Source organism: Ambystoma mexicanum, chromosome 1q (assembly GCF_040938575.1).
Source record: "Ambystoma mexicanum isolate Mex_15411 chromosome 1q, UKY_AmexF1_1, whole genome shotgun sequence".
NCBI lineage: Eukaryota > Metazoa > Chordata > Amphibia > Caudata > Ambystomatidae > Ambystoma > Ambystoma mexicanum.
The window spans coordinates 1,013,528,357-1,013,551,976 of NC_090922.1; the positions used below are offsets into that span (position 1 = coordinate 1,013,528,357).

The 23,620-nt window shown below is 44.4% G+C and overlaps 1 protein-coding gene across 1 annotated transcript in view; it reads right to left on the reverse strand.

Annotated features, from left to right (window-relative positions):
* Nucleotides 1–23,620, reverse strand: part of LOC138559855 (calcium-activated chloride channel regulator 1-like) — a 603,377-nt gene that overhangs the window by 263,493 nt on the left and 316,264 nt on the right. Inside the window, exon 7 of the mRNA XM_069642742.1 lies at nt 9,455–9,679. Coding sequence (XP_069498843.1) covers nt 9,455–9,679 — 225 coding nt within the window. The remainder of the gene's footprint in view (nt 1–9,454; nt 9,680–23,620) is intronic.

A 23,620-nucleotide genomic window follows, 5' to 3' on the forward strand; every position in this document is an offset into this window, starting at 1 on the left:
GACGCTTCTTCTGACCGTGGATATGGGGTTCTTCTTGGGGATACTCAATGCAACTCTTGACATTATTTTGTATGACCTATAGTTTATTGATATTGCCAGAAGTTGTGCCTGTAAAGGGGACATTGCAATAGTCAAGCCTGGAGACAATGGGGGTTCTTGCTAATATGATGCAGCTGTCTGTGGAGAGAAAGGGTCTTCCAGCATTGATAAGTTTTGTTGTGTAGGCTGAGGATGAGGCTATGGCGTTGACCTGTCCGGTGAGCGAGAGCGAGGAATCTAGATAAACCATCACTGTTTTGACTTCTTTTGAGACTGGGATAGTGTTGCAGTCGAGGCGGCCGAGAGGTCAAGCAGGACGAGGTCTTTATAGGTCTAGAGGTGCAGGTTCCGTTCCATGTCCTGGACGGAAGGTGGGTGCAGGACTAGCAGATTGTGTGTTTCAAGGTGCTTTTGCATCTGCAGATATGCGGCTCTGTACAGAATTTGTAGGAATGGGGCAGTTGTGATGGGGAGATAGCTAGTAGGGATGTTAGGGTCAAGTGTCGGCTTCTTGAGAAGCGGAAGAACCCAAGCATCTTTGAAGTTAAAAGGCACAGTTCCGGTGCTAAATGAGGTGTTTAAAAGTGAGGCAATAAAGGGGGTTAGCTCTGCCACGCAGTCTTTGATGACCGAGGCAGAACAAGTGCTGCGTTGACATTTGGAGGGTTTTAGGCAAGTGCTGATTTTAGATACTTCTAGATGTTACACCTGGGTGAATTCAAATAGATGGTGGGCAATAGCAGGTGGTGCCAGGGTTTTTGATAGGGGTGTAGCTGGCCAAAGGTTTTTTTTTTTCCTAACATTTTTGTTTGGAGTTATGAGATTTGGTTCATAAGTGTATTCTGAATATTAGCGCACCAGGTCCGGTAGGTCAGCTGGAGTCTCAAGTTCACACAGTATTGCAAAAAATTCACGGTTGCCTGACTGGGCTTTCTCAATTCTCTCATTGTAGGATACCTTTTTTGGTTTGGATTATAGACTGCTTATATTTTTTGGATAGGGTAGTGAAGTGGTATTTGTTAGTGACTGAGGGATACTTTTTCCAGCTTGCCTGAGTGGCCCGTTTAGAGGAGCGAATGAGGTCAGGTGTGAAACATGTGTTCATATGAGCCGGAGGCTTGGGTTTACGTTGGCACAATGGGGCCACTTTGTCAATGGCTTGGAGGAGTGTGTGATTGTATAATTCTACCATTACTATGGTGTCATTGGTAACTGGCTAGTAGTTTGTGAGAGGTTTTGGGAGTGGGAGGATATTGGCTGATGTGATGTTCTGAACCTTTCTTGTGAACGTGGTTGGTAAAGATGCAATCGCCAGTGTTGGAGAATTGCCTAACGTGATGGAGAGGGATATCAGGTTATGGTCTAACCAAGGGTATGGCGAGTTGGAGATGATCTTGATTTTGCTATAGCATTCTACAAGCTAGTCTAGGGTGTGGCCCTTGTTATGTGTCGGGCCTGATATACTTAGCTAGGGAGCTGGCGTGGACATCTCTGGGGTCATTGAAACCTAAATGTAGGTCACCCAAGAGAGCGATTCTAGATGAGGGCTTGGCTTCCAGAGAGGAGAAGTGAGATGTCTTCCTCAAATGACAGTACTGGACCTCAGGGTCTGAAGACGAGGTGAAGGTTGAGGGTGGAGGGTCAGCTTAATTGATTTGAGATCTATGGACTAGACTAGAAATCTGGGTTGCTTATTTCACAGATAGAGCCTTTTTTCAATATGGGCTACTCCCCTCCCTTTTGCTGTCGGTCTGTCTTTTCTGTAGATGGTATAGTTGTCTGGTATGGCTAAAGCGAGAGAAGAGCCAGTTGCAGGGTGTAGCCAGGTTTCCGTGATGGCCAGAAAATCAAGGTTGTTGGCCATAATAAGGTCAGTTATGTCTAGGGCATGTGCCAAGATGGATCTCACATTGCTTAGAGCGCCCTTGAGGGGTGCTCTGGTGAGTTAGGGGTAATATGTCTGGTTTCCGTGAGCAGAACACTGCTTAAGTCATCTAGTGGTGTGTGGTTGGTAATGTTTGGCATGGAGAAGATGTATCTGGAGCATATGCCTTAAGGTTGGTACTAGGCATGGTATTGTTGGCCTTGGTAGCAACCACTATATCAGCCTGGTGGTTGCTTCTGATGTTGATATTGGTTGGAGATATAGGTCTCCGAGCCTTGGTGGGAGGGTTTCTGTATGGTGCGTATGCTGCAGCAGGGAAGGTTGCAGTAAAACGGATTGGAATGGCAGTGATTCTGTTGCAATCAAGGGAAGTGGCATAGTCCGAATTGGCATTTGCGTTTCTACATCTGGCAAATGAAGGGTCAGCAGCATTAGCAGTTTTATGGTTGGCAAATGATGGGTCATCTCAGCAGCATTAACATTTTCATGGCTGGCAAATGAGGTGCCAGCAATAATAGCATTTCTACTGGCTTCAGGAGCATCAGGGATTGTTACGATGCAATGTGCAGGAGTAGTGGCCATGAACAGGACCGGGCTAATGGATAAGAGTCATGGCTGCAAGGTTGTTGCTGAGAGTGGCACTACTGGTGAACAGCAGAAGGCATACAATAGTTCGATCCGTGGAGGTGGTAGCATGTTTTGATGCCAGTGGGGTCAAGAACGTAGGGAAATTTACAGTTATTCATGTTTCAGACGTCAGGAGCTGAGAAGGTGTTGCCTGAAACATTTGTAGCAGCGTCATCTTTGGTGAATGGGCAGGGCGCATAGTACTTTGCAGGGTGAGGTACTACTGCCGGGTTAGCGTGGCACGGTGCTGCATAGGCAAATCTTGAAGAGGGAGTTAGGTGTTTTGGTGGTAGTGGGGTGGAGACTTGGGTGGGGGGTACACTTGCAGAGGACGGCGAGATGATGCTAGCATTTTGCCAGGGCCAGAGATACACATGCCTAGTTGTGAGTTTCTGAGGTATGCTGATAATGGTATGGTGAGGCATGTGTAATAGTGCTGGAAGCGTGTACCAAGGCGCTTGTTCCGGACCCAGAGAGAGCATGGTTTGACAGACCAGGCCTTGCACGTTGGTAATGGGGCAAGTGGGGCTACCAGGGTGCTAAAAGAGTCTACTTTGCTCTAACTGTAGAGGAGGCTATTAACAAACCTAAGGCTTTATTTGACTTGGTGCAGTCCCTTTCTATGCCAAAATTAGCACAAGATGCAGTCCCATCCTCCCAAGAGCTTTGTGACTCCATCTCTACCTTCTTTCTGTCTAAAATAACCACCATTCGAGAGAATATCTAGACTGAGGCTACAGCAATTGTTGCCGCCCCAGTTTTTGTGAACCCCCCCCCCACTAGAGGGTGCTGGTCATCCTTTCCTCTCTTTTCTAATGCTGAAGTCCTATATACGATTCAAAAGTTTAAATTAGCATCTCCTACAGATGCCATACCAATCGCTCTCCTGACCAGATCGATTATATGACGTTGGCAGTTAATAACTCTTTCGCTAGAGGAGAGATCCCAGACTCACTTAAACATGCTTTAGTGATCCCTTTGCCCAAAAAGCCTTCTTTGGACCCTGAAGTGATGGCCAACTATCGCCCCATTTCACTTCTGCCATTTTTGTTTAAGGTTTGGATGCACTGGTATCCCCACTGCTATCCACGTTTCTGGAATCCTCACAGTTCCTTGAGTCATTTCAATTTGGCTTTCGGCCTGGTGGAGGCACTATATCTGTCCTTAATTCGGTGTTGGATGACTTAATGCGCCTTGTCGATCAGGGCGGTGTCGGAGCAGTCCTACTGTTAGATCTGTCGGCTGTGTTTGACACTGTCGATCATTCTCTTCTTGTTTCCCAGCCGGAATCTCTGGTCAAGTCCTCAAATGGTTCACAGCTTTCCTCATTGGTCATTCCCAGTTAGTCTCTCTCCCTTTTGCTCTGCCTCTGTCTTTCTCTCTTGTGGAGTTCCTCAGGGGTCGGCCATCTCCCCTATTCTGTTCGATATTTAAATAAGATATCTTTTGTTTCTTATTGAATCTCATGGGTTCCGCTTCTACTCATACGCCGATGATACCAAGATACTGGTCCGTCTGGACCTGACAAAACCTGAAACAGCTAACAGCCTAATAAAATGTCTGGAAGAACTGGGTACATGAATGAAGCTGAACGGGCTTAAGCTGAATGGTACTAAGACTGACGTCCTGGTTGTGGGCACGTCCACACCTCAAGTGTTCTGGACTGCCGACTTCTGGCCTCCTTCACTGGGCCCTCTCCCTATTCCTGTTCTATCTGTTAGGAACTTGGGAGTACGTTTCTCTGCCACTCTGAATATGGATGAGCAGGTCAGAGCGGTCTTTAAATCAGGCCATTTTAAAGTCTTCCCTTTTATTACCACTGCGAGTCAGGCACCAGTAGTGGGAGCCCTGGTCCTCATAGTGGTGGACTGTTGTAACTCATTATATCTACCCAACCCCGACTACCTTATTCGGCGTCTGCAGCTACTCCAGAATGCTGCTGCCCGTTCTATCATCTGTCCGACTTTTGGAGCCCTTGTTGAGAAAACTGCACTGGCTCCCTGTTGCCCAGCGGATTCTGTTCAAGTCCATGTGTATAGTATACTGGGCCGTCTATGGATTGGGAGCAGAATATTTGCAAATAAAGTTCACTCCCTACCAACCCACTCGCACTCTTCACTCTCAAACCACCCGGCGGGTGGCTGTGCCTCGTTTCAAGATGGCCCGTAAGGGTGGTCGTGCTTTCTCAGTCGCTGCTGCAAGGATGTGGAAATACCTTCCCATTCCCTTCCGTAACACCTCTGATCACCTTGCCTTCCGTCAAGGATTAAAAACCCTGCTTTTCTAATTGTGTGCTTCGGAATCGCGCTTTGCCTCCTCAGCACCAAGATGCCCTCGGGTGTATGTGCTCTCATATAAATGTCCTTAACATAACATAATATAACATAACATAACAGGGTGGGTGGCAGGTGGCATCCAGGGGCCAGGCAGGGTATGACAGGGTACTTCAAGGGTCTTGACTGTGGGCTTTCAGTGGTGGACAGTGTCGCCTGCCGGCTCCCATGGGTGTGCAGTATAAGAGGCCATGTATGCCAATCAGCATACATCAGAGGTAGGCCTAGAGGAACAACCGTGTGTGAGGGGCTGAACGTAGATGCGGCAGTGGCCATCTTGAAGTGCATGGGCTCGGGAGGATCGTGCTGGACAGCACCTATCACAGTGCAAATACTGAGTGGGATCAAGTCAGGGGGGTGCCCCATTTCATCGTGATCGTACTGGGGGTCATTGGTGGCATGGATAGCGGAATGGTACGGCACTGCAGGCACATGTCCAAGTGGGGCATGAGCCAGGAGGCACCCATGGCCTGGCCCATGACCAGTTGGTGTGTGCACATTGCGCAGCACATCGAGCTTGGGCAGAGGAGGTTATCTTGGCAAGAATGGCAAACAAGGCCTGGGATGTAGAGGAGGGGCCTATTTGGGGGAAGGCAGATTTAGATTGGTTTTAGTTGTGGCAGTGGTGTAGATTTGTGGCGAATGAATCTGAGTGATTTAGTGCACACCAAACTCAAACGTTTCTATTAATAATTTGTGATTTTATAGTGCTTCGTGCTGCATTCCTCCAATGCTAAGTGCTGTAATTACAGATTTGTTTTGCCACCTAGTTTTATAGTACTAATTTTGCTGACCTCAGATGGATAAAGAGCTTATTTGGCCCTTCATGGGGATTCGAACTTGGGAAGGGCAGGCTGATCCAAGGTCTGCAGCGAGCACTTTACTCATAAACTATTGTAGGTGATTGAATTGAAGGTAAAGGGATTTTCTCGAATTTATTCAATGTGAGCAAGTGGAAAAACCAGGATCTGAACCGGATGCTCATGGTTTCACAAACTCCAGTTTAGCCAGTACACATAGAAATATAGCAGGATGAACGATCATGATTAATTATTTCATCAATTTAGCGCCTAACTTGATTTTTTCATTTTGTTACATTACAAAGTGTTACTGTTATCCAGTCTAGTGGTACTCATGATATTAACATCAGAAGGATCGAAGCCTAAATGGAACCTCGGAAATGTAAACCTGTGACAGGCTGCAGAACGAACACAGCTAATAGCGGCAAGCACAGCGCTCACTGAACGATCTCCATCCACTTAAACAGACTTCACTCACAGAAGATTAGTTCAAAGATGTACAGCAGTAAACAGGGAAAAGTGCTTTGCACTGTTTGCAATTAAGTGTCGCACTTCAGCAAAAAACATACATGGAAATGTCAGACTGAATGCACACACACACACACACATACACAAACACACACGCACAGATACTGCTAGAGAGTTGCAATTTAAAAGATCCATGTTAAGGCATATTGTGGAAGAAAGTGTTCAGATGACTTCTCCCAATGGATGAAATGCTCACTCCTGAACGAGAAGAAACACATGCATTGTTAGGTTGTCAAACCCAAAGTGATTTATTTCAGGACAACAGGTGTTTCACGAAGTAAAATCACTTTGTGTTGAAAAAACAAGATGTTATTTCACTTAAATGTATATGCACGTGGTCACTGGCACTGCTTCTATGTCGATGGGTCACAGAAAAGAAGTCCCTGCTTTCAGCTGGGCTGCTCTGTACTCCTATCACTGCCTGGACTCCTATAATTCCCCGGCTTGTCCCCTGTTTCCCCAACCTTCTCACTCCCTCCCCTTCTCTTCGTTCCCTCAAAATGTTCTTAGCCACGTCAGAACATGCTGCTCATCTTTGAACAATACTGGACACATTGTTGAGGGCATACATGGGCATATGACGGGAATACATGACTATACGTAACACCAGATCCATGTAGTACCCGAATTGAGTGTGTATGTAGTCCATATTTCTGGCCTAAGAACTTTCTCAGGCGAGTACTACTTGGGCACATGCTGCCATTCAAACATTGAAACCCTGATACGTCCCGTTATGCGACCCTCCGAACATAAAATCAAATTATATACCCAAGCACTCAAACAATGATATGCAAAAATACAACTGAAATCGCACATTTGTCCACTCTCCAACATGCACTTCTACACTCTAGAGAACACCTGCAGTTAGCCTAAGCCAGGGCTATTGGCTATGTCAATGCGTCTTACTTTTGCAAGTGCCCTACAGATGTGACTTTGCCCTTTAGGGTCCTCTTTGTTTCTTTCATAGCTCCCAAGGAAAACGATCTTGAAAATGGCTCGAGTTTCACGAGAATAAATGTTGCCAGCATGTCTGCAGTGTGACATCTCATTTGTGTAAGATTGGCCAAAATTGATTTGCTACTGAATATGGTCAATATTTCTTTTCATTTTGCACTAGGTGTGTCATGTATGTCTCTTCTACAATATTATCATAGGAACTTGGTGCACAGTTGCTTCTGACCTCCCAGACTTTTGAAAATAATCCTGAAAGATGTGTGAAAAATGCAATCTTTCCTTCACTTAACTGAGAACCTATTCCTGCAGCCATTTGAAACACGCACATCTTCGAGAAGGCTTGAATTAAAATACGTGATATCACTCTGATATCACTCTTCTACTGTGGACAACCCTGTCACCCTGACTAGTTACTTTTTTGAGAAGCACTATTAAGGTTGTTGAAATCTAGGGTCTCTTCTGTTTTCCTCATTTGTGATCCTTCACCAACAGTCAACTCTTAAGCACACGGTCCTGCCAAGCACAAACCCCATGTCAGCATATTCACCACCCTCATTAGGTTTAATAAATCAGTCATATGCTGCTTTGCATCCTATCTCAGCTCATCCAAATGGGTATCAACAGTCCCCAATGCAATCCCAATCCCTGCAGAGACCCATAGGGTTAAGCCCATATCCATTCACTTTCAACCTCACATGGAATCCCCGGGAGAAATCTCTAAACTTGACATCAGGAGACATCAATACACCAATGACACCCAGCACTACTTAAAAGTCCATTTCATGAATGGCCTCAATCAAATTAAACTCAACATCTCATCCAAGCATGCATGATGTCAAGAATCTACTTGAAACCAAACCCATAACGAAAGAAGTTAGACAAGCATACTGTATCATCGGATCACCCTTTTACCTTTCATAATTACTGAACTTCTTACAGTCACTTTGTTGACCCAGCTGTTGTTTAAATGCACTCCAGTAACTCATGTATTATAGCCTTTTTTTACATGAAGAGTACAGCGTGTCTACTATTCTCAATCCTTGATCATTTGATAGTTGGCGTCACCACAGCAACATGGCTTTCCTTTACAGAGCTATCTTGAACATTTCCGGATTTCCCCTCTAAATCGTTCTGTTTTTTTCCGGATCTTATTTTGCCAAATTTTACTTCACATTTTGATATATTTGTCTTGCCCGATTAAGCCAAATCAGTATTGGTTCCTTGTTGGTATTTGATTTGCCAAAAGGAGTAGTGTATCATTCCTTGTTATACTTGAATGTGTTACTGCTTTGTACTTCTGGCTTTCACTCGTTCAGCTCTAGGGTAATTTCACAAAACTACACCCCTTCTTATTACTGGTATGATAACAGAGAACTGGGTCTATTTTACTGGTTGATGTGCCCTATCAGTTCTAATGAGATAATTTTCATGACCACAATCAATCCACTCACTAGTTCTTTGTATCGATTGGTAGTGGTTTGAGTAGGATGTCTGTGTCTCTGGCACCAATTCAATCTGTGCTTTTTAAATTAGGGCATAGGTTATTGAGCTCTGATCCTTTTGAAGTAATGCAACCCAGCCTTCTTGCTCCCACAGGACACATTCTGAACAGCCTCCTACTGCAGCAAGCGGCAATTCAACATCACTCAAATACATTTCAGAACTCAGGGACTACCAAGGATAGCTCTCCCGCAGTGAAAAAACTCACTGGGCATTTTACTTCTCTTGCACATGATGCATGTTTCTGTGGTAAAATGGTGGCAAATAGTTTCATTTTAACAACGTTGGAGCATCATAATCTGATCTAGCATTCTCTCCCTCTCGCACAGACATATATGGACGAATTCATTTAAGATAGGTACATTCTCTGATCTAATAGCACAGTATATAATAATAAGTCCCAAAATGCCAACATGTTCACCGGTCAGAATGAACTGCTCATGCAGAATAGCATTCATAACTTTTAGCAGAGATTAATTTATAATTCCTGTGTTTCTTGGTAAACATAAGATTGGCATCAGCTTGTTTTTCATAGAGCGCTTGCTACCTCATCAGCCAATGCTGTTTCATAATGAAATTGTCTATTTTCCAATTTAAGGTCATCCATTGTACCAACCGCAGAAGAGGAGGTATTGATTGCCACTACCAAAGTTCTCCACACAGAGCAGAAAGCTCTGCAGATTTCTCAGCAGCTGCGATACATATTTTCAAAATAATCATATATCTGGAATGTGATGATGCAAGGTATATAAGGCGAATAAGAATATTGATGATATGTTTTATCACACCTTAAATCCGGCACGTATTCCTTCGCAGATGGCTGTTCCACCATTTGGTTTGACAGGGAGGAGTTTCACAAGATCCTCTCTTTCCGTATCACTCACAACTTGACGAAGTTCTGCATCAATGGAAGCCTTATGCGAGAATGTAACAATTCCGACAAAGGAACCGCTCTCAACAATCTGCAGAAGAAACAGCTCAGCGGCCTGTCGCTGTCGAAAGATGCGATCAAACTACATTGAAGTAAATAAAGAGACGTTACTGATATGCATTAGGAGAAGCACAGTGTTACAAATGTATCTTTGAATGTCCTATGTTTGCCTACAACACACACATGCAAGTTATTTAATGACTGGTACAGCCATGTAATCAATCAATTTGGCTAGCATTTGAGGAATCGGGAATAGGCTCCCATGACTATGAACAGCCCACCCCCCACCCCCAACATTTTAGATTTAAATCACTTATTTCTTTAGAGTAAGTTATCACGATTGTATTGGTGGATTCAACGCTATAGAGATGGAAAATTGGTCACAAGTGTTTCTATTGTGCATCTTGCTATTATTAGAAAGTAAAAAGTAGGGATATTTGTAGTGAAAAGTTAGCTGATATTTTATCAGAGAAAATAAACCCAAAATTGTGTCGATTATAAAACACTGCAGTGAGAACATCAGCAAATAGGCATTGCTCTATCAATACCGTTATGGTGATAATTGTGTATAAACATTGTTGAACAAAATTAATGACATTAGCTGTCACAAGGGGTTGTGACATCACTATCTATCTGTAATAGGTTACTTCAGCTTGATAGCCAGTGATTCGTTTTGCTGAAAGTTGGTAAAGCCAAATTTGCTAAAGTATTCCTTTGTATATGGGCCTTTGGATTAGTGCAGGGATATAATGTGATTCACCTCCATTTTACCTTCCTGGTGTGCATGATTCCAAACTTTGTGTATTCGTTGCATTTTGCTGGTTTGAGTTTTGGCACAGATGGTGTTGCTTTAGTGCCACCTAGAATCCAAATAAATGCTACAGAATCGCATTCCTTTTCTGCAGTCCTTCTTCATCACAGTCCTTCCTCTTCACCATAGTCCTATGTCACAGTGCTTCTCCTTTGTCACATTCCTTCTCTTTTATCACAATTCTTCATCATGGTCATACTCCTTTATCAAAGTTGCTTTTGTCACAGTCTCATTAGACACAACCCTTTCCTTTGCCAGTCCTTCATCACATTCCTTCTCATTGCCATAGTTCTCCATCACAGTCCTTCCTCTTCACCATAGACCTTTGGCACAGTGCTTCTCCTTTGTCATATTCCTTCTTCATCACAAACCTTTGTCATAGCCACTACCCTTCATCACAGTTCTTCTTTTCATAACAGCCCTCTTTGTTTGTCAGTCTTGCTCGATTCCATTCAGTCATTTGTCATCGTTCTCCTTTTTCTTTGTCCTTCATTGGTCCTTGCCCTTCAGCACCGTCTTTCAACTCATCACAGTCCTTCACTTTCATCACATTATTTCTCCTTTGTCACAGTCCTTCTTCACAATTCTTCTCCTTTATTGTCACAGTCATTTGTCATATTTCTTCTCCTTCATCAAAGTCCTTCTCTGTTGTCACATTCCTCCTCCCTCATCACTACCTTCCTCACACTGCTTTGTCAAAATCTTTGCCCGTCATCATAGTTCCCATCATCACAGTCCTTCGCCTTCATCATAATCCTTCATCTTTGTCATAGTCCTTCCTTACAGTCCTTGTCCCAAAGCTATACCATATCCTTCATCATAATTAATCCTATGTCAGTTTCAGTATTCTTCTTTGCTGTAGTTCATCTTCATCATAGTCCTTCTGCATGTGTCACAGTCCTTCATCACAGTCCTTGTCCAATATTATAGTCCCTCTCATTTATTACTTCATCACAATCCTTCATCACAGTCCTTCCCCTGCATCACATTCTTTCCCTTTTACCAACATTCTTCACCATGGTCACAGTCCTTGATCAAAGTCCCTTTTGTCATAGTCTCAAGAGACAGAGCCTTTTTCCTTTGCCAGTCCTTCATCACACACCTTCCCTTTGCCACAGTCCTTCTTCATCACAGTCCTTCCCCTTCACCATAATTCTCTGTCACTGTGCTTCTCCTTTGTCACATTCTTTCTTCATCACAAACCTTTGCCATAGCCCCTACCCTTCACCATAGTTCTTCGCCTTCATCACAGCCCTCCTTGTTTGTCAGTCTTTCTCGATTCCTTTCAGTCATTTGTCAGTATTTCTCATTTGTATTTTTCCTTCATTGGACCGTCCCCTTCATTACAGTCCTTCAACTCATCACAGTCCTTCACTTTCATCACATTATTTCTCCTTTGTCACAGTCCTTCTTCACAATTTGTCTCCTTCATTGTCACAGTCCTTTGTCTGATTCCTCCTTCATCAAAGTCCTTCGCTGTTGCCAGATCCCTCCTCCTTCATAACTATCCTTCCACACACTCCTTTGTCACAATCTTTCACCTTCATCATAGTTTCCATCATCACAGTCCTTCGCCTTCATCATAAACCTTCACCTTTGTTATAGTTCTTCCTTACAGTCCTTGTCCCAACACTAGACCTTATCCTTCATCACAGTCATTCAATAATCCTATGTCAGTTTTCAGTCTTCTTTGCTGTAGTTCATCTTCATCATAGTCCTTTTTCTTTTGTCACAATCCTTGTCCAATGTGATAGTACCTCTCATTTATCACTTCATCACAATCCTTTGTCATAGTCCTTCCCCTTCATCACATTCTTTCCCTTTTACCAACACTCTTCATCATGGTCATAGTCCTTGATCAAAGTCCCTTTTTTTACAGTCTGATTAGACACAGCCTTTTCCTTTGCCAGTCCTTCATCACAGTCCTTCTCTTTGCCACAGTCTTCCCCTCCATCACAGTCCTTCTCCTTTGCCACATCGATTCCCCTTCCTTATCGTGCTTTCTCATCACTCCCCTTCTGCTTTCTAATAGTCCCTCGTTATAATCAGATTCTGATAGACATAGTCCCTCAGTCGGTCATAGTTGTCCTGTCTGTGGTCCCACTCTGTATAATTTCATCTATCTGTTCTTTGTTCCCTTAACATGACCTACTTTGTCTCTATTGCTGTCTCACTTTCTTACTCTTCCCTTCCTTTCACAGTGGAGTGTTAAACCCATCAGTGTGGAAAAGGATGGAGGACAAGAAAGAATACAAGGCTGCATGGAGCGTTTGCAAGGATAGATGCTGTAAACAGTCTTTGTTATGCTGAAACACCCCCGCCCCCAAAGACTGCATTTTTTATGCTTGTTGTATTTGTAAAATTTACAACTGGGGGTCTTGCTTGGCTACAGGGTTTGTGTAATGCATGGTATTTAGGCTCTGTTATCAGCCTGACATTTGGCTCTGTTATCAGCCTGACATTTGCAGACATGCAATGATTAGAGGAGCTACTTCAGGTGACTCCGATGTAAATGGTAAGGCGTGAAGGTTGTTACGCATGTTTCAAAGCTGGAAATGGCCAAATGGTTTTTATGCTATCAATCTTCCTTACATCAACGATAAAGAGCATTTTTACATACATGTGTAGGTCCACTTTGCATGAACAAGGCTGGTAAATTGTTATGGGTTCATGGCATACTACAATAGTCTCATCATGCTCAGAATAAAACATATCAAGCAGTCAAGAGTCTATGCCATCATACACATGTTCTCATATACTGTGCCTGTCTGTATTCTATTATGGAGTGATACAATTCTTCTTTTTGACTTTGACACATGGATTGTCAGGGTTTGTACTGTTCTGTTGGGCAAAGTTTACAGTCCTGGTAAATGGTACTTCATAATAAGGGGCTCACAAGAAGAAATCACAAACAATACCAACCACTCAACCAATCACAGTGGAGTGAATTGCAAAATCTCTTGTAAAATGACCCACTGACTGAAGAAGAGGAATATGCAAGGACAGGCAAGTGACACAGAGACTAACAGTGGTTGTGTGTAACTAAACACTTGAAACAAGAACCACTGTGGGACATGAGAAGAAGAGAAAAGGTGCACTGAAGAGAAACGCAAACCACCTATCATAGAGGTAAGAGAAATGATTCTCTTGTAACCAGTGAGCACTGACTGGTAAAAGCAATACAGATAAGACAACGAAAAAACACACAGGAAATTCAGTAACCAAAAACCTATAGCTGTAAGGGAAAGGCCCCCTGAAGAAACGCTTAGGTGACTGAGTTAAGAAACAGATGAGAAGGCACATGTAAAGATGACACAAATAGTACAAAGAAATCACAGGGACACAACCCTTTAGTTTACACAAACATGTCCTATCATACTGTACCACACAGGAAGGACCTCTCTCCGCGTCACAACACAGAAAACTCAGAGAACATTGTTCATACCAGGCACATTCAGGAAAGGAACACACTGGGACAAACCCTTCCTTAAAATCATGAAATAAGTAATGGAAATCCAAAGAAAACGGCATCAAAAATACATATTTTAAAAAAAGCTCCAAATGTACTTATTAATTAAGAGGTCATGAATACCCATTATCACATTCTATCAAATAACCGGGCATTCTGTCAATAAGCACTGTAAAATAGGGGATGTTTTTCCTTCATAGCTTTAACATTAAGCAAAAGGTAGGATAAAGCACATGCTTAATAAGCAATTGTCATAAAACAGTGAGATTAGTTACCATAAGGTTGGTCTATTTTGAATGTACCATACATCTGGAAAGGAATCATTTGTATATGAGAAAAGTGCAGGAATCAACCACAAACACACCTTGTCAACTGCAATGTCATTTAGGGGTCACCAGGGGTCGCACTTGCAACCCCTGAGGTCTCCCTTGCGACCCCTAAAAAAATAAAATAAACCCCCTTCCCCCTTTTTACAAATTGAAGCTCCTGGGCTGTGGCCAATGCCATGTGGCTATTTGAGCTATTTGGCTTTCTGGAATTACATACAATAATTGCTAGACTCATTAAAGGTTAATGTCAGGCTCACTTCATGGGCTAAGACACTGATTTAGTCTGTTCTTAAACACCTCAAATTCACAATGCAGACAAAGGGCCTCATTACGAGACCGGCGGTAGCCGTGCCCGAAAAACCAGCAGGCTGCCACCGGACTGGTAATTCCATTCTGCCTCTGTGATTGCCGGAATCACCGGAGCATTACAACCCCGGTGACCTGGTAATTCTGGAGGCAGAATTCTGTTAAGCCCCATTCCCATCGGGACCATGGAAACACTGGTTCCGTCTATGACAGAGCCAGTGTTTCCATGTCCGCCTGCAGGCAGGTGGTGTTACTCCTGCCAGGTCAGACCTGGCAGGAGTGACACCTCCCACCTGCAGGACTCAGAATCAGCCGGTCCGGAAACAACGGTGGCAGCTGATATACCGCCACCGTTGTTTCTGGACCGGCTGACTTGTAATGAGGCCCAAAATCTGTCAAAACGCACGTAGAATAAGCATCCATTTTGAACTATGTATTTTGCTTTTCGCAAGTTGCAGTTATAGCATGTTTTTCCTGTCGATACATTTGGTGATCCATTCGTGTATGAAATTTCTATCATGGTACAGAATTATTGTAACCAGATTTTTCATAGGGTGTAAGGGGGTAAACGGTCGTGTTCCATCGCTTCCTGTGATGTCACTTTGGGTCGGGTCAAACGACATCACTTCCTGTGATGTCATCGGAGGTCAAGGATCATATGATGTCACTTCCGCTACCCCTGGCATTTTGATGAAAATACATCCCTTCTTATAAATAGAGTAGTTGCTCCTAAGGAACCTTACAAAGGCTGCCTGAACCATCCCAGCGAATCATAACTTGATAGCATTGAGGAATGAACAACTACATATACTTGCACATATATATATACAACTATATATACTTGAAGGACGCAATATGTGAAAGCACTTTGTTTAAATTCAACAATTACGGTGTCTGGTGGATCAGTAACTGTATTCTCAAAAGAAAAGGTCTGTAACAGGTCATCAAAACCTGCTGCTGCAGAGTATTAATATCCAGGATGATGACTCAGCTGTGTCATTAAGCATTTGATGCATTTATACCAAACAATGTAATTGTCACCACATGGTCTCTATTGATAGGGAGAGTCACCATACAATTGAAATGTGAGTCAGTCAATATATGTGTAACAAAATTCTAGTTTATAAAGAGTGCATTCACAAAGGACAAGTGTGAAAAGCATTTTTAGCTACAACTTCAGGATCATTTGTCTGATTTGATTAACAAAAACAAATCTGAATTCATTGCAACAGCACAAATCACATGCATATAAAAAGTATACATTACATTGTTTAAATAGCATTTGCATATTCTAAAATCTCTGTTCTTGGAAATCGGAATGTATAATTTGTATTAATATCACATGCTCACATAGGGAATTATATTATGACACATTAAAATACCTTTGTCCAATAGAAGTCAGGAGGAGGGCCTTAGTAGTTGTGATTAAATGAAGGAAAACTATTACATGCAATGTCCAGTCTAAAAATGTTGCATCAAATAAAGCTGCAGGGGTAATGATTGCTGGGTATTTGAGCTCAAACATATGGGCAGCAGGGGGAGTTTTGGGAAATCAGAAAGGCAAGAGGGTTTGCCTGACATTAAAAAAGCTGATTGAATTTAGAATGGAAGTAGTTGACGGGAAATCCCCTTATGAAGGCCTTTTCCAGAGGGGGCAGAATGCAGAGTCCTTTCTCCAAGAAAGAACCAGATGACCTGAGAGGAGCTTTGGAATCAGGTGGACAGGCTCAAAGGAAGCGATTATCTCGTGGTGCTGCCTGAAGCCGGTTAATGTCCCTACCTGCCATGGACCTTTGAAAGACAAACCAAAAGGGAGTACAATGATCCCTAAGTTTTTCGACAAATGTCCCACAAAATAATTCAATCACAGATAGCATTTAAAAGTATTTTGGAGGAACCCTATCTACAAGATATGTCAATATATTTCAATACATCCATGACTTTCAGTGCATCAGTGCCTTTGGACATTGTTTAGGATGGCAAATACACCACAATAATGTCTTGAAGGCAAGGTTTCAATCCAGAACATGGGGCTGCTCATTTATTTTGTTTCAACTTGAATGTTCAGTCCTCTGCACTACCAATGATTTGGTTATACATTTGAACCTTAACTGCTGAGCTTTAATCAAGCCTATTGCAAAAAGGATGTGCATACTCGTCCTTAGTGGTTAAACGATTGAAAAAGCATACATAAGATTAATACAACACAGTCCTTCACTACATGCCATCTACAATAACCTCACCAAACTCTTGATTTCATAACTCAGGATTGCTGTGGGGAGGAACACAGGAGAAACAACTATTCATGCAACGGCAGTGTTACAGAAGAATCTACACAGTCTCTATTATCTATGTTTTTTTTTGAGGAAAGGAATTAGCTCTGATGTTCAACTATGGCTGTGCATACTTAGAGACATTGGACTGGGTGTCACATTGATCCCCCCTTTTAGTGTCCTAAATGCAACCTTGTTTTATATGTTTTGTTATAGTCTGTACTCAGCCAAACTGTTTACAAACAATAGTGCACATTTCAATCAGCGGTGGTCATTTTCAATGGCCCGGTGTGGTAAACCTAGATGTAAAAGCAAGGCGTAAGCGGGTTTACACCTTGGCTTACTCTCTGAGTCTTTTAAAAAAAATGTTTGGCAGCCACTGTGGGAGACAGGCCAATAAATCTGTTCCCCCTTGCCCTTCCTGCTCTGCCTGCAAAACAGTTTTGCTGTATGCCTGCACAGGATTTAAGAACATATGGATGCGTATGGAATCCAACTGTGTTCAGCACCTGCTAAATGCAGGTAGGTCTCATTGAAATCCATTCTATATTCTCTCTGCATAGCATTATATGGTGGTGGCAGTTTCATGGTTTACTAAACAGATTGTGAAACGAAAACATTTTTGATTTTGCCTGCTTTTCCTCATTACTGTTGCACTCCCTTTTGCAAAGGTCAGAAAATCACATGGAGGGGACCTAACAGTGTGATGAAATTATGACTGCTCTGTATGGTTACAGAGATGAGTAGTGGCTGAGCTGTCCACAGAGTCCCACAACTACTAAACCTGCAGCGGTCTCAATCATAAAGGTAAAACAGACACAGGCTGATGAGTTTACCACTTTTTGCCTTTTGTAGAAATGTGGCCCAAGGGCAGGCTATACTGTCAGGAAAGATGAGAAGTGAAAACATCTGCAACCCAAACACCAATAGTACAACAATCCAAAATAACAGCATGACTAATCAAGGATCTGTAAAACGATATACAATGTCACTGATCAATGAATATATCTTGCAAGAATAGGATTAAAAAGCAAGATTAAGTCATAAGCCACTCTGGCTCAAATGTGGACCAAGAGGACAGGGCCTCTCAGAAATACAGTGTTACTCTGCTTGGGCTGTTCGACCATATCGCACTAGGATTCTGAGTGTTTTCCTTGTGGTAGAACAAAGTTCAAGAGACAGCGAGTTACATTCATCCAGGTGGCGAGTGGGCATCAAGTTAGCATCAAGACGGGGCTGTGTGCGTTTTGAGGTTTTGATTTGCAATCAGTTTGAGATGATGTTACTGTTGAGTCGAGTTGGCAAGTCACACAATGGCTCCTTGGTGTTCGATTGGATGTTTGAGTAGGGTGGAGGTGAGCTCTAGTTGGTTCGATGCACTGTATGAAGGAAAGGTGAGTGACTCAAATGCATCTGTAGCACTGTACTGGTGTTCGAGTCGAGGAGGTGATGAGTGCTGCTTGGGTGATGTAGCATCAACACAGTTTGAGGATGGAGGAGAGCATTACAAGTTTATGAAATTCCTAAAGAAGCACTGCATGTCCTGTTGGAAGGGCATGAAACACAGGTCGAAGGTAGAATGACACTGTGTGGACAGGTGTTAGTCATCCCCACAGTTGTTCCCTGGGGAGGGGACAGAGATCTCCTCTGCCTCGGATGTCTTCTCTTTTCACCTCACAGTTGAAGGACTTTGAAATGGGCTGCACACCCAACACAGGTCTTGTTATTTCTTCTTTTCTTCTTGAGAAGTTCACAGATGAACCAAAGAAGCAGTGGGAGACTCATTCCTTATAAAGGCAAATTGTCACTGGGGATTGGATAAAAACAACCTTTCTTAAGGGGTCCTATCCCTGTTACTGGAACAAGTGATCCTTGCCTTATTCATTCACTCCCAGGGTGCCTTGTTCCACAGGAAATGAAGGTGATGGAAGGTGAAGAGGGCCCCAGAGAAAATCAAGACAGTGGAACCCTTCTAGGTTTCAGTTTTCCTTCTCTGGCTACTCTAACTCTACCCCTTTTCCATACATGTAAAACTCAAAAGCCGTTCGGTGTGCAACATCCTGGTTTAAGGTTGGCCTTTTTCATGTGAGTGGCCCTTTAATGTAGGGTTCCCCGTTGATCTCCTGGTGAGAGCTCCTAAGCCTGCAACAACCTGATATGACTTATTCCTAGAGATTATCCTGCCTCCAGATCGATAAACCACCAATTATCACATTTTAGAACAATGGTGCAATATTAAACTGTCAGCTCTGGCGGCAGTCACTTTAGGTCACAGCAGTTGTCAAGAATGCACTTGTGACCTGTGAATCTGCCCTGTACCACTGAAAAGCAGGGGCTGCAGATACTAGGAGACCAGTGCAGCCGGCTGCATGTATGAATTATGTTTTTGACATGGAGCATTTAATGAAAGGGGGTTTGTTTAGTGTTGTAATATATGTTATTTAGTTGGGTGGAATCCTACTGTGGTAGGATTCCACCCCTGCGGTACACTGTTTGTTTACTTACGTGGGGGGTTCTGAGTTCCACAGTGAGCGGTTGGAGAGGTTATGGCAGAGTCCTGCTGGGCTCAGGTTGGCTACAATAAAGCTGCTTCATAATCCACCTAGTGTGTGCCTTCTTTTCTACACTGGCGACGAGTGTAGCCATCCTGCCCGACCCACGCGCCTCTTCTGTGCCAGAAGGCCCAGCAGGGAAGAGACTGTGACCGCCTGCGTTTCACCTGCACTGAGCGAACTTTCTCACATCAGCTGTTGAGCTGCGGGAGCAGGAAGTGAAGATTCCCCTGCCAGCGTTGCCGCCACCGCCTTTCCAAAGGTCCTGAGGGCGGCGAGCGAACTGGGCGGCGAGTGAACCACCCCGAAGCCTCAGTGAACTACCAGTGAACCGCCTCTCCACGCAGGGTGAACCACTGCTCGCGCCGCTGCTGCCGACAACATCCTGTGGGCAGCGAGCTACCTCTCTTCACGACCCAGAGGCCTGTGCTCCCCGGTCCGGGTTGAGCGTGGCGCCGCCTCCACTGACAGCGAGGGAGGCATTTTCAGCGATGTGTCCGTGTGCGCATCAGGTGAGGGGCTGCACGCGGGGGTGGGGGCCCCCATGGTCAGTCTGCCAACCTCAGCAGCTCGCCCCTATCCCCACCAGCGAGGACTTAAAGCGAGTTAATCTCTGCGGGTGGCGGAGAGAGGAAGGGGAGGAGTTTGGAACTTGGAGACACCTCTCCTTCCCCTTGTGCTGTGGTCCCGGCCTGCAAGAAGCAGGAAACAACAAAGGGGAGGGGCGCTCCTCCCTCCTTTTGTTGAACGGATCCTCCCTAGTTAACCCGTGCAAGTCACAATCTCTTAAGAGGGAGAAATCTGCAAAATCCCTGAGACGGTGCAGCCTTTTAAGACTGTCACAGAAAGAGTAGTGGCAATCCAAGTTTTCTTTTCTTCACCACACAGCACAAGTTAAGGAATTTCTTGCACCACACAATGTGCAGGCCGAGGTTGTGAGGACTTAAAGGTCAATTGGATCACTGTGTGTTACAGTTACCTATATTGAACCATGCAACACAGCAATGCGTGCCGGCCTCCCGCTTTCCTGCCCAATCCAGGCGAACCCGCCATAGCGTGGGACCTGTGGGTTGACACTTTCAAAGTGTATCTCAGGGCTGCAGGTGGGGCCAGACTCACGGATGATGACAAAGAGGCCATCCTGTTAAATTGCCTGGGCACTGAGGGGCTCAGGGTCTTCAGACATCTTCCTGGTCCCAATGTGTGTGCCCCCCATAGGGATGGCGTAGACGGGGGGTGCAGGCCAAGATGTGATACTTGCATACGAAACAGCCTTAGGGAAGTTGGAGGCGCATTTTGGAAAAAGAGCCAACGTGGTACTGGAAAGATACCATTTTTTCTCCAGAGCGCAAGGAACTGGTGAAAGCATTGACTCATATATTACAGCTCTGCATACCTTGATAGCCACATGGAAGTTCACAGGTTTGATTGATGAGTATATTTGTGATCAAGTCATGATGCGAACCAGTGACTCCAGAGTCAGGCAAAGACTATGGATAGAGAGGGATCCACTTCTGGAAAAGGTCATAGAAAAATCTAGAGCCATTGAGGAGTCCAAAAAGAGTGCCAGGGAAATGACGGACAAGGGAGACAATGTACATGCGTTGATGCCCTGGAGGGGCGATGATTTCAGAGGCAGATCCAAGGAAACAAAAGGGACGTCCGTGCCGAGGGATGTGTGTAAGAAGTGCGGATGGCGAGGGCATCTGGCAGGATCAAAGGAGTGTCCCGCCTCCACTGTTGACTGGAGGAAGTGCAAAGGGAGGGGACACTATGCTCGCATGTGTAGGAGAGACATTGTGAGGATGGTGGATGCAGATCAAGATGGGGAGAATGTGACAGTGGTGGGGTATGTGGGCTGTTCTGGCCCGGTAGGTGAAAGTGTGCGAGAAGGATTATTGTTGAGTGTGGGCAACAGCCATGGGAGGAAGGGTGCATGGACCACGATGATGGTCAGAAGCAAGTAACTGAGTTGTCTCCTTCAGACATCAATCCATGTGCCTATGGCTGAGTTCCCATGAAGGTTCTGGGGTTTGAGTGGGCCACCATTGAATTTGAAGGGCGTAAGACCCCAGGGAAGCTTTATGTGGCTCACAAAGGATATCCTGTTGTTGGGTGGGACGAACAGGCGGCCTTAGAGATCGTGATATGTCCTGGTAAGGCTGTCCCGGTATTGAGTGTGAGTGAAGACAAGGAGAATACCATGATGGCCATGGGGTTGACTGCAGAAGACCTTGAAAATAATTTTCCCACTGTTTTTACTTCAATGTTGGGTAAATTAAAGGGTTTTTCTCACAAGATAATACTGAAAAGAGGGGCCATACCTATTGTTCATAAAGTCAGGAGGGTGCCCATACTGGCTCGGGAGGGGCTTAAGTGTGAGCTGGTCAAGCTCCAGGAAGCCGGTGTTATAGAAGAGGTAGACAGTTCCGAATGGTTGGCGCCGGTGGTGTTGGCGCGGAAAGCAGATGGTAACATGAGGATGTGCGTGGATCTTAGTGATTTAAACTCTTGCATCTGGGTAGACAGGCATACCTTACCTATTACAAACAAGATGCTCATTTTGGTGGGAGGGGCTTCTTGTTTCTCCACATTTGATCTTTCATCCGCTTACCACCTGATAGATCTTCACGTTGATTGTCGCCCGTTAACGTTATTCGTGACCCCGTTTGGTGCTTTCCAGTTCTGTAGAATGCCCTTCGGGTTGGCATCCGCGTCCGCTGTGTTTCAAAGAATCATGCAGAAACTGTTTGTGGCCATCCAGGGGGTTGAGTGCTTTCAGGGTGACATTTTGGCATGGGGCAGGTTTCGCGCCAAACATGATAGGAGAGTGTTGCAAGTGATGGAGGTGCTGAGAAGTAGTGGCCTCACGGTCAAGTTAAGCAAGTGTAAGGTAGGTGTACCCCTCGTAACCTATCTTGGACATACTTTGGATGTGAAGGGGATCCATCCCAAGGAGAACTTAGTGAAGGTGTTGAAGGAGGCCCCAACTCGCGTGAACAAAGAGCAGCTCAGGTCGTTCACGAGTCTTGCCGAATATTATAGCCATTTTGTGTCTTCCTATGCTGACAAAACTGTCAGCATGAGAGCTTTGCTTAAGAAGGGAATTCACTTTGAGTGGTCCGGCGAGTGTCAAATGGAATTTGACAATTTAAAGAAGGAAGTTGATCAAGCTCCTTCTCTAGGTTAATTTTCTCCCTGCAGGAAAACTGTTCTGATGGTCGATGCCAGTGAATTTGGAATCAGTGCTGTTTTGGAACAAAAGGATGGTGGCGAGTTTCGCCCTATTGCTTTTGCCTCCAGAGTACTGAGAGATGCGGAACAAAGATAGGCAGTCATAGAAAGGGAGGCTCTGGCCGCGGTATGGGCTTCGAGACACTTTAGAACCTTTTTATGGGGAGTGGAATACAATCTTCGCACAGATCATAAGCTTTTGGTGCATGTTCTGGCCACAAAGGGGTTATCGCATGACTCATCTAGACTTATGAGGTGGATGGTGGACATGAGCAAGTTCAATTTCAGGATTGAATATGTTCTTGGGGTGAAGAATGCCGTAGCGGATTGTTTGTTGTGGTTTCCCCGTGCTGGAAGCGTTGATGAGATGCACAAGGTGGATGGGGATGAGTGTACCTTGGTAGCAAGTATTGTTCCTGCTGTTGGTGAGCAGGTGTGGAGCGAGGAGTGTTCCCGTGATCCCATGTTGATCAAGGTCAGGTCTGCTCTCAAAAGTGGAATTTTGAGTGATAGTTTGTCCAAGCTCTACGGTCACATATGGCATGAGCTGTCAGAGGGTCCCTGGGGTATTGCTAGGGGCCAGAGGTTGGTTCCACCGGAGTCGCTCAAGGGCAAGCTAGTGGCGTTGGCTCACAAGGGTCATTTGTGGAGGTCAATGACTAAGAGGAGGTTGAGAGAGTTGTATTGGTGGCCTAGGATGGATAGTGACGTAGAAGATGTGGTAAGGGAGTGTGCGGCGTGTTACACGAGTGACAAGAATAAGCCTCTGACACCCCAGCCTGTATATCCTGTTGAGGTCCCGTAGGAGGTGTTGTAAGCGGATTCAATTCAACACTACAGCTAAGTCAATGCCTAGTCTGGGATGCTGAGTGAAACCCTTATTGATATATTTTTATGTCCAGTTCGTTTACTCTGGATGACAACCCTTATATAACACCCCTCTCTTAGAATCCCCCTGACCCCACTGAGCCAAGAAGTAGGTTTGTTTTGCAAATTAAAAGGTTTATTTGAAAATTAAACAATATATATATATCACACTTTTGTAATAG